Genomic DNA, 12,385 nt, shown 5'->3' with positions numbered 1-12,385 from the left:
CATCTTGTTGCAGACAGAATGCTTTATGGCTGCTTTTCAGTTGTCAATGGACCTTTTTTTCCCTCCACTAATTTGTAACCACATATATTCACCAGGAGCAGAAACAGATGTTTCTTTTTGGCGAATAAAGAGTTGTTACTTTTTTAAATCAGTTTTCTATTTTCTAAAAAAAAAAAAAATTTCTGTAAAATTTTTACTGTCATTTAAAATAAATGAACAATTTTTGTTGCATTTGACAGATCTAAGCACACTCAACTGCTTTATAAGGGAAGTAGACTGATATGAGCTATTATTTGACGTAGAAGGGCACTCTAAGGGAAGAGGGTGGCCTCTGTATTTTTTGTAAACAAATGCATATACAGTATCATGGTCTTTTGTTATTCTCTTGGATTTATTTGTGTTTTTCATTTTTCCTGTGTAATTATTACACAGTGCTTACTGGACCGTGGAATAAGGCCTGGCATCACTGATATTCACTTCACATTAGCTAAAAATGACGGCTCATAGTAGATGCATATGTAGAGAAAAATGTGTGTATTCATTAAGGTCAGTACCACTCCATGCGGTCAGCATCACAGTTGCAGTAGTGTTGTAGATCGACACAGTCGCCCTGCAGACCGCAGGCACACTGCTGGCTGCCCGGTTGAGCTCCACCCCAATAAGTCTGAACTCGACCCGCACCCGGGTCCGCCGAACCACCAGCTGAGTGGCGAGCCCTCTGAAACACAAATGTACACCAAAACCAAAGTGAACAACTTCTGATAAGTCAGCTTCATAAATCCGAGTTTTATCTTGAGGGGATATTGTGCTATGAAAAGCTGAAGCTGCAAATATTTAAATTTCCTAAATGTGTGCAACCTAAATTACAGTCAGACATGCAGTAACCTATACATTAGTAGTAGAAACCTGCCAGGTAAAGTCTAAAATGAGAAAAAAATACAGCAAAAGTGAAATCACCTAATCTAAATTGTGTGTTTTCTGTGTGCTTGAGGTCATTAAACTTGTCTAATATGCGTGTAATACAAAAAAACTGTATTCATTTCTTTTTTTAAAAATACATCTTATTAAGACTTCTCTCCACTATACCGTGTACATAAATACTACCTAGATAAGCTTGCTCACTGTCGCTCTCACATCACGTACTGCTCTTATCTTGCGATGCTGATGTAGAGAGTGACCTTTTTATTGTAAGTCACTTACAACAAAACTTTTAACTAAATGCCAGAGGGACATAACACAACACCGCCACTCACTTAATTCTTGCAGTTCTCTTTCCTCATTTCATGCCCCGTTTTCCCTGAACAGTGTTTTCTAGCTAGATGTCTTCCCTGCCCCCAGACAGGCGATGGACAGAGGATTATAAATGCATAATGAGTACCAAAAGAGCTAATACTAAGCACGCAGTGGTCCCCTGCACTTTTTCTCTGTATGCTGCTTGGTTACCAAAAGGATTAAAGATAAATGTTGGCTGACAAACATGAATGGTTTCCAGTTAGATATAAAGGCTGTTCTTTGTAGTTTAGCTCAGTCTAACTGGCTGTGTTTGGGTCAATTAAAGAGTTGCAGGACCGTGAAAAAACATCGAAAAGAAAAACGCAGACAAAATAATTGGGCTTAATTCTCGAATCTAAAAGAAGGAGACATGTAAACACAATCCATTAGTCTGACTCACTGGTAAACAGGAAGAAAATCCTGATGCTGATTAAGTTTGCAGCAATGAGCATAGCAATCATTTTGTTTTCTCTAGTGGAGCGGGGAAGACGTGTGGAGCCGCGGGGTGTTTGATTGCTTTCTTGAGAGCTTTGTTTTTGTACAAAATGATATATGCCTCTTATAACTTAAAAAAATTGATTCAGTGAGTCACTGCTTGAATATTTTACTATCCTAAAGATGATTATTTGCTTTGCTGTCATTTTCTGTGAGTAAATCATTTTTTGCTCTTGGTGGTAAACAAATCTAAAAAGGCAAAGTCAGCACACGTTCACATTTTTGTACTTCTTCTCGTTTCATCAGCTGAGCAGTTGCATTGCTTTTGTTTTTTTTTTAAACAGGGGTCTCACCTGGGGTGTTGAGGAGACGGGACATTTTGCAGTGATAAGACAGTTCCTGTTCACAGTGCTCCGACTGCTTAATAACGGCCAGCAGCTGCTCTTCCTCAGACGAGTAGTCAAAGTGGATTGAATACTGGTTTACGCCTGTAAATGGTCGGAGTCTGGTCAGTTCTGTGTTGTTGTGCTGGATCACCATCCATGTGTTCTCCTCTGCAGACAGAGATATGCAGGCATGATTGATGCCAATTACACCACAAGGTGAAAGAGAATTAAAATAAAGGAAACTTTTTCCTCCATTTCTTCTCCTCTTTTAGGTTCAAAGAGTGGCTTTTTTTTAAAACAAGCTTTATTTAACCAAGGTAATCCAAAAGACATAAACAACAGGGACACAGTATGAATCAAAAAAGAACAAGCTGAGGTCGGGCACAGTGGAAACACCAGGTTAACAAGGCGTAGCTTAAAATAATTAAGTTGATAACAAATAAGAAAAAATAAGGAAGTAACTAAATGGAGAATCACAGAGACGAGATGAAAAAAGGCACTAGACTAAAGCACAAAGAAACTTTCTCACAAAGAAAGTAACAAAAGTCTAGAAACAGTACAAAAACCAAAACCATCCTTCATCCGCTTTATCCGGGGCCGGGTCGCGGGGGCAGCAGCCTAAGCAGAGAAGCCCAGACCTCCCTCTCCCCAGCCACCTCCTCCAGCTTATCCGGGGGAACACCAAGGCGTTCTCCAGGCCAGCCGAGAGATATAATCTCTCCAGCGTGTCCTGGGTCTGCCCCGGGGCCTCCTCCCGGTGGGACATGCCCGGAACACCTCACCCAATAGGCGCCCAGGAGGCATCCTTGTCAGATGCCCGAACCACCTCAGCTGGCTCCTTTTGATGTGGAGGAGCAGCGGCTCTACTCTGAGCCCCTCCCGGATGGCTAAACTTCTCACCCTATCTCTAAGGGAGAGGCCAGCCACCATTCGGAGGAAGCTCATTTCCGCCGCTTGTATCCGCAATCTCGCTCTTTCAGTCACTACCCACAGCTCGTGGCCATAGGTGAGGGTAGGGACGTAGATTGACCGGTAAATTAAGAGCTTTGCTTTTACACTCAGCTCTCTCTTCACCATATATGTATATATCTATATATATATATCTATATATCTCACACTAGGAACTGCAGTCAGTGTCTGTTACGAGGAATCCCAGCCCCACTGAAAGCCAAAGCCCCACTCACGGCACTTGAGTCTGACTTCTCAAATGCTAATATGGATGAATGTGAACATCTATTCTAGCTTGGCTGTTTGCTCTATATGTTTGTAATGTTCAGTTTCCACCTTCTTCTACACTAAAAATCACTAAATAAGTTTTTCTGTAGTTAAATAAAAAGCATGGAATTAAATTAAAGTTATTTAAACCATATCAATAGATGGATAGAGACTAGGAGTCTAGACAGAAAAAGTGCTGATAGAGACTGACTGGAATATCTATATAATAATGAACAAGAAAAAGATCTGTAGTGTCATAACAGAAATAATACAAACATCAGAAAAAAAGGCAAGGGGGTGCATAAGGTGCATTAAAAACAGTTGAGTGTCATTATTTATGTGCAATTATGTAAATGTTAATACAAGCAAATGTTGACTGTTGATGGTAGTAAAGGGGGCTGTAAGTGTGGTTGTGTCACCTGTCATGTTGCAGTAGACCAGCTGCGGTTTGATTGGTCCGCTGCCGTCCACGTCGATATAAAAAAGTCCCGATGTGTTGCCATTGTGTTTGTATGCCTCACAGGACTGTTCATACACAGCTGGAAGGAAAATAATGAGATCAACAACGTCAACATGCTGGCCCATGGAAGCTGCCAGGGGATGGAGATCAAAACTATGGAGGATTAGGGGTTCTGCTTCATACGTACGTATTGCCACTGAATCAATGTCATATGATCAGAGTGAAGAAAATAATCAGAGGTTCTCATGAACTAAAGTTATATCCAGCCGGAGACGATGGTAATGACTAGTGGGAATACACAGTGAATAAATAAACTTCTGCTCCGTCTCCCTCTTTTTATGCTTGAGCCCATAAAGCAACACCCATATCTAAACACTTCACCTGTTTATCTCTTTTCCTCAACTCAAAGAAAATACTTTTATTTATCAGGATTAAAAAAGGCTTACACAAAAATCTCTTTACAAGTCTTGAGGATCTAACTTGAGATAACTGGCACAGAACTAGAAGCAGGGATCACCTTATGTACATAAATGTACGTATTGATTCAGTATTTGGCAGTGTAGCATCATCGCCCTCTTTCCTTTTAATCATGCACCATCAAAAAGTGAGAAGTTTCCTGGACAGGCATCCCAGGAAGCTCTTAAATCTAAAACGCCGCTTAGTTGTCCAAAGAAAAACTCTTTGTTCTGTCACAAGTACCAATTTGCATCACCACCACCAACAAAGGGAAAAATCCATGTCACTGTAATTGTAGCACCCTCAGAATCACGAGTTCTGTAAACACTGGAGCTGGAGCCACCAGCTCGACAGGTCATTTGATGCTGCTTTAAAACCCCTCACGTGAACGATGGGGAGCAAGATGAGACTATTATGTAGATGAAAGCAGCACAACACACTATTAAGGGTGATCTGTCTTTCAATAAATAATACTGTCATAAAACAATAAAAAGGGAAGAAAAATGAACTGCCTGCAAGTTTTCAGTTATTATACTGTAAGTCATCCCGTTACATTATGTACAAGGTAATTAATTATCGGAATTAAATGTTCTTTTTCTCTTACAATTTTTCTTCCAGCTTAATTTAATTAAAGCAAAGTTTCATCTGTCAAAACTATCGCACTGTCTTTTCATTAATATGAAAAATGCTTTTGGTTTTGACGAAATGGGAGATTAATTATGCCACGTCAAGGCGGCGTTAACGGGGTTGTCACATTTGTGATTTGTGACAACTTGATTTTTTTTTTACTTTGTCTTCTGTTTGTTGTTTTTTTGTTTTATTTCAAACATGTAAATATATAATAATAAATCACCTGCCATATTTTACACAATCAAAGAGTCCAAAACATTAGGACATTTTGCTTAATAACTAGTTTAACACTAGGCTAAAAGGATGTGCTTCACGTCTCAGACTGAAAGTTTGGACCTTGTTTTTCACCTTTGGCCAAGACTCCCACAAATTGTATTACGTGATAAGGTATAGGTAATGCAACAAGATGAAAGGAAACTAAAACAGTGTCGGATTAGGAACAGGTAAAAAAAAAAAAAGTGGTTATGATGGATAAAAGCATTAATCACATTTGTTCACTCTCAAGGATGCACACACTCACGTCTTCTGATGAGTAACATGTATTTTTGAATAACTTTATTTAGAAAAGCAAAAGACTCATTTTAGAAGGTGAAAACTATGCATCAAGTCAGAAGTTCACAGTGCGATTAAAAACTAAAAGGATATGTACAGTAGCGAAGCATAAATATGATGACTAAATCCTGAAGCCATGTTTACTTTTAATAGGTTTATTGGTTTCTTACGGTTATTATCTATTGAGGTGAATTAAACACAAAGAAAGCAGGGAAGCTAGTTAAATTCCTCAGCAGGGGAGTACTGGATGGCACCGGGTAGAGCGGTTACTATTGCCAAAGGTCCCACGTGTCCTTTTTCTTGTGTGTCCATGTTCTCCTTGTGCCTGTGAGTTCTCTGATTGTATTCCTTCCACAGCATACAAAACATGCTCATTAGGTTAACTGGTGATTCTAAGTTGACTGCAGGCATGAATGTATGCATTTTTATGTATTTTATTCATGCAACAGACTAGCAGCCTGTTGCTGGGACAGGATCCTGGATAGGTTTTCCCTATCCATCTATACATGGATGGCATACTGGAGTATGGTTTTCAGGACGAGCTATAAGTGAGACCTTTGTATCATACATAGATTTACCCGAGATACAGTTTTGAATCAAAAATGAATGCTGTAAAATAAAGATTTATACAGCTATTCTTTTAAATTTTACAAATTCTATTTGTGGCTGTTATGACTTAAATCTGCTTGAAAGGTGACTCACAGCTGTGGCAGGTCGCTCCACTGTAGCCACTGTCAGAGCAGTTGCAGTGAAAGACAGTCCAGGACTGACTGCAGGGACCGCCGTGTTCACAAGGACTGGGAGAACACCTGAAACACACCGAGGGAGAGAAAAGTCGAGAAGATTATGAAATGGCACCCTGCTGGATGTTTGTGTGGGAGACAGTTGAACGTCTCTAAGGTCACAAAGCAAAAAAAAAAAAAAGTATACATTGTTATATATACATACATACTGTGACAGCAGATTTGAAAACATCCATTTGTTTTTTGGCAGCTTGAACACTAGGAACCAATTTTAACTGCTAAAAACCTTTCAAATGGGACAAAAGCAGTTGATGCCAAAACATACCTTTCATCTGTTATTGTCAAGAGCATCGAACTTTGTTTTGTTTGAAACAGCTGCTGAAGCATCTTTTATGTTTTAGCCGAGTCACTTATCGTACAATGAGCGAGCAGACTCGAGCTATTTATGAACACTTTGACGGGAAAACCGACTGCCAGGATCAACTCTTTGACCTTTTGGAATTACTTAATGGTGCAGATGATACTAGATAATTATGATTGGCCAAAATGCTTTCAAACTCTCAGTATACTCAGTGTACTCTCAAAGCACTTGAAATTATTTTCACAATGACTCTGTTATATAAAGCTCTTTTGTTAAATGGACAGAAAGCATTTCAAATGTTTACTCAAGCATGTCACTCACTTCATGGTCAAATGTGTGTAGGAGGGTCAGGAAAAAAAATGCAGAAAATATTTCACTTCGAATATTTGCAGGAGGTTCTATTTTCCATTTGGGTAACTTATTGTGGGAGGCTGATGAAGTGGGGGAAAAATAATCCGGTGTACAACATCTTTTGTAACTTTGCGAAACAATTCAGCTGAAAGCTCATTTAGTAAAAGACAAAATATCATTTCTTTGCTTTTCACATACTTTCCTTCTGAGAGAAAGCATGCGCAACTGAGTTTAATATTTCTTTCCATAGGTTACAACTGGTTTTATATGAACTGACAGTTATATAGACCTTTTCTAGTAACATATAACATTCAAAGCACTTTACCCTTCAAGCTATATTCACCAATTAACACACCCTTGTATGCATCAGTGCAATTTGGGGTGCAGTGTTTTGACTGAGGATAGTATGCATGCAGGATGGATGAGCCAGGAGTCAACTCTCTGACCTTCCAATTAGAAGAAAACAAGCTCTATCTCTTGAGCCATAACTGCCAAAAATCCTTTAATTCAATCTGCATCCTTAATTTTGCAAAAATAAGTCAAGGCTGGGAAAACATTTCCTCCCAAAAAGTCGAAAAGCAGATACTTTTCTTTCAGACAGATTTTTGTGATTTGGTTACTAAACATGTGTTGACAAGACTATAGTAAGTCCAGCGATGCAGACATTATACTGCTATACTGTGGTAAAGAGGTAATCATTAAGGCATAGCTGGCCCATACACATTCCTTCCCTTACCTACAGTATGGCCACAACTTTGGGTGGAACAAATAAGCTCACAGTGTCAGGGGTTCATGTAGTCTGATCCTTAGGATCTGAATACATGCTGCATTACATTAAATGGAGCCAAATGAGGTGGTTTGAGCATTTAACTAGGATCCCTTTTGGATGCATCTTTGCTGAAGAGTTGCACAGCTGGCTTGAGAAACACCTTAGTGTTCTTCTGGAGGAAATGTAGGTGGTAGCTGGAGAGAGGTGAGTGCTGCCCACAGAAATGACTTTGGACAGAGGGTGATTGTACAAGTGTGTGCATACATACATGCATACACTTGCTTTTTTTTTTTTTTTTACACAAATAATTAAAGAAACACCAAAATAAATATTGTAACTACATAAAATCTCAGTTGTCCCAAGGGATTCAACTCCACCATCTTGAACTGCAGCTGTTAATGTTCATATGTGAGCTCAGCACCATCTGAGGCAGCTTCTGGTTGGAGGGGCCCTCCAGGTTGCAGCAGATCTACAGAGCAGAGCAAGCATTACTGTCGCCAGCTGCAGTTCAAGACAATGGATTTAAGATTTGAATAGCTGAAAAACATGAAGAACTGCCACAGCAGCATATTTGTCACACTTACATATTTCAGATCATCAAAGAAATTTTAATTTTAGACAACGATAACCCAAGTAAATAAACAATCCTATTTTTAAATGAATATTTCATTGATTAAAGGAGAAAAGCCTACCTGGTGCTGTGTGAAAAAGTAATTGTCCCTGTTGTGAAATCATGAATTATATGTGAATAACCACATTTTTTGGAAAGCTGAGTTCAGTTTCACTTAACACACTCAGGCCTGATTATTGGCAGACCTGTTGAATCAAGAAATCACTTGAATAAAATCGGTCTGACAACGTGAAGCAGGCTAAAAGAGCTCAAAAAACAAAGTTACATCTATCAGTCTGGAAAAGTTTACAGAGCCATTTCTAAGGTTTTGGGACACCAGTGAACCAGGATGAGAGCCATTATCCACAATTTAATTTTGGTAGGCCAATCACTCCTGGGAAGGTTTACCACTGTTCCAGGAGTACATCGCCAACTCATCAAGGAGGTCACAAAAGACTCTAGAACAACATTCAAGAACCACAGGCTTCACAGGTGTCAGTTGAGGTCAGAGTTCATGACTCAGCAATAAGAAAGAGACTGGGAAAAATGGCATCCACAGGAGAGTTCAGGGAGAAAACCACTGCTGACCAAAAAGGCTTGTGGAGGCTCGTGGCTACTGACTGACGATACAAAAGTTAAACTTTTTGGAAGGTGCGTTTCCCATTACATCAGATGTAAAAGTAGGCTGGGAAAACATTTCAGAAAAGGAACATCGTACAGGAATATACGAGTAAAATATGGTGGTGGCAGTGTAATGGTCTGGGGCTGCTTTGCTGCCTCAGGACCAGGAAGACTTGCTGTAGTAAATGAAACTATGAATTGTGCTATCTACCAAAACATCCTGAAGGAGAAAGTCCGGCCATCTGTTCGTGACCTCAAGCTGAAGCACACTTGGGTTCTGCTGCAGAACAATGATCCAAAACACACCAGTAAGTCCACCTCGGAAGGCTTAAGAAAAACAAAATGAGGACCTAGTCAAAGACCTCACCTGAATCCTTTTGAGATGCTGTGGCACGAACTTAAAAAGGCCGTTCACACTCGAAAACCCTCCGATGTGGCTGAATTACAACAAATCTGCAAAGCGCTGTAAAAGACTCATTGCCAGTTATCACAAACACTGGATTGCAGTTGTTGCTGCTAAGGATGGTCCAACCAGTTATTAGGTCAAGGGGGCAGTCACTTTTTCACACAGAACCATCTAGGTTTGGATTTTTCCCCCCTTAATAATAAGCACCTTCATTTAGAAACTGCATATTGTGTTTACTTGTGTTATCTTTGTCTAATATTTATGTTTCTGATTATCTGAAACATTTAAGTATGATAAATACATAAAATGGTAAATCAAGAAGGTGGAAAACACTTTTTCATGCCACTGTATATGCCCCCATAGGGAAACACCAGATGACAAGGGCCAGATCGAGCTGGTTATTAGCAACTGAACTTTCAAATAAGAGTAAGTTTAAAAATACATATACATGGGTGGCAGTTAATATACCTGTGTGAGATGGGTGTGAGAAATGCTAACAAAGTTTGTTTAAAAAAAATGTAAGCATAAAAACAACAAAATGAAAAAGAAAAAAAAGTGTTCAGCCTTTAAAAGAAAGATAAATAACCAGGCCTGGTCAGGTCTTTACTGTTTTGCTTTAGCGGTGATCGTGCTTTTGCTGTAGCTGCTCCAAAGTTGTGGAAAGATCTGCGCTTGCACGTTAGACAGGCCTCTTCTCTTTCTGAGTTTAAAACTCTTCTTAAAACATATTTACTCGCTGAAGCCTTTTTTTAAGGGGGTTGACTCAATTTTGTTTTAACATGTTTTATTTTATTTTAGTTATTTATTTTATTTTATTTTTATTTTTACTTTGCTTATGCTATTTGCATATGTACAGCACTTTAGCATAAACTCTGGTTTTATGCTAAAGTGCTTTATAAATAAAGATGGTATGGTATGCGGATTTGCACAATTATAATAATTGCACAAATCACTCAGAAGGGAAAAATATTCTCTCAGTTGTGTTAGTTTTTTCTTTTTTTCTAATAAACACTCAGCTCCACTCTGACTGGGATAATATATAAAGACATCACGTGCACAACTTTGGGTAGAACAAATAAGCTCTCAGGGGTCAGGGGTCCATGTATGCAACAATATAGATAGAATGACAGAAATGTTGGAAAAAGGGGCGGTATTTCATATAAGCAAAGACATGTAGATGCAGATTGCTGCATACTGCCATTTTGTCTTGGAAATTTTTGTTAATGAAGTTTATTTTTGAAGATGTGGGATTAAACATGATGATCATGAAGGTGGTGACAGAGATGAAGACTTAGATGAAACGGAAAAAGTACAGGAAGAAAGAAAGCACAATTTAACTTCTACCCTTCCTAACTGAAATATCCCAAGCATCATTTGGCACTCTTCAAAGAACAGAAAAAGAATGCAGACACAAAACATCCACTACTCCCCCAGTGCACACAGGCACATGCCTGCCCTGCACATATATTATGACATAACAGCCTCTGGCAAACACTTTCTACACTGAAATGCACTGTCACAGACAGATAATTGCAGATAGATGACCAACAAAGTTGTCTACAGACTGCAAACAACCTTATATAAAACACTTCCATCCTCTGCATTCATACTTAGCCCTAAGGCATTCAGGGATTGTCTTTACTCAGTAAACCAGGGTCCAGGAGCCCACTACCTCACAGAGCCTCGTGAGCCACATGGCCATTTTAACATACCAAAACCAAACTCCACAGAGATTCCCATCTTTTCTCAGACTGTGTTTTTATTGGCGGTCAATGAAAACTTTAAAATGTGTTTCAACCAATTCTTGTTTTTAGTCTGGCCCAAAATATGTTTTGCCAGTACTCAGTAAAATGCCTATTTACTAAAGACTGGGATTATTTTTCACTCAATCCAAGTATTTTCAATTATAATGAGAAAAAGAAGAATTTACTGAAACCCCTTTGTCTTTTGTGGCCTCGGAATCTCATCTCTGCTTTTTGTGGATGATGTGATTCTGTTGGCTTCATCAGCTGGTGACCTCTAGTATGCACTGAAGCAGTTCACAGCTGAGTGTGAAGCGGCAGGTATAAGAGGTATCTCCAAGTATCTCTGAGTCTGAGGCCTTGGTTCTCAGCCTGAAAAGGGTGGAGTGCCCACTCTGGGACAGGGATGAGTTGCCCTCATTGAAGAAAGATATTGGGAGCAGGGCATTTACAGACAGATTGGGCTGCATATCCAGTGATGCCAATGCTGTACTGGTCTGTTGTGGTGAACAGAAAGCTGAGCATAAAAGCAAAGCTGTCATTTTACCAGTCCATCTATGTCCTTACCCTCACCTCACCTGGTCATGACGTCTGTGTAGTGACTGAAAAAATAAGACTGTGTAAACAAGAAATTAACTTTCTCTAAAGGCCTCTCCCTTAGAGATTGGGTGAGAAGTTCAGTCACACATGAGGGACTTGGAGTAAAGCCACTACTCCTCCACATTCAAACGGAGCCAGCTGAGCTGATTCTGGCACCTGGCTAGAATGCCTCCTGGACGCCTCCTGGGTGAGGTGCTCCAGGCATGTCCCACCGGGAGGAGGCCCCAGGGTGGACCCAGGACACATGGCAGAGATTGCTTCTTCTGGCTGGCCTGAGAACGCTTTGGTGTTCTCCCGGATGAGCTGGAGAGGGAGGTTTGGGCTTCTCTGTTCAGGCTGCTGCCCCCATGACCATGTAAGAAAACGATTAATGTATACACAGCAAATCACTCTAATATACAATATTTTCCACAATATTAAAAATACTTAGAGGAGAAGTTTACAGTATATTGATCATTTCATTGCAAAGCTAACACTCCCTGGTTTCACTATAACTATCATCACTATGATAATGAAACACACAAGTGCCCTGAAGAAGCAGACCATATCTCCTTTCTTATGTGTTAAGCTGAAATTAGCTGGCAGCTCTGGTTTAAAAAAGGTCTTCAGTTGATGTTGAGCTCTTTATGGGCTTTCGTTCCTTTGTACTATTAATAAAGCACTTCCTCACACCTTCCTTAAAATAGTATTATTAGCCACAGCAAACAGCTTTGCTGCTGGCAGAGCTGTTTGCTTTTGACACCAAAACGCACACACATACAATAACACACAGAGTA

General features: G+C 39.7%; 1 protein-coding gene across 1 annotated transcript in view; it reads right to left on the bottom strand.

Annotated features, from left to right (window-relative positions):
- Positions 1 to 12,385, bottom strand: part of LOC120737670 (contactin-associated protein-like 4) — a 115,038-nt gene that overhangs the window by 28,891 nt on the left and 73,762 nt on the right. The window contains 5 exon segments of the mRNA XM_040038503.1: positions 555 to 688; positions 690 to 718; positions 2,061 to 2,261; positions 3,728 to 3,847; positions 6,109 to 6,215. Coding sequence (XP_039894437.1) covers positions 555 to 688; positions 690 to 718; positions 2,061 to 2,261; positions 3,728 to 3,847; positions 6,109 to 6,215 — 591 coding nt within the window.

This window comes from Simochromis diagramma, unplaced genomic scaffold (genome assembly GCF_900408965.1).
Source record: "Simochromis diagramma unplaced genomic scaffold, fSimDia1.1 OVJJ01000247.1, whole genome shotgun sequence".
Taxonomy (NCBI): Eukaryota; Metazoa; Chordata; class Actinopteri; order Cichliformes; family Cichlidae; genus Simochromis; species Simochromis diagramma.
The sequence above is the reverse complement of the archived record's forward strand: the minus strand, read 5'-3'. Positions and strand labels throughout refer to the sequence as shown.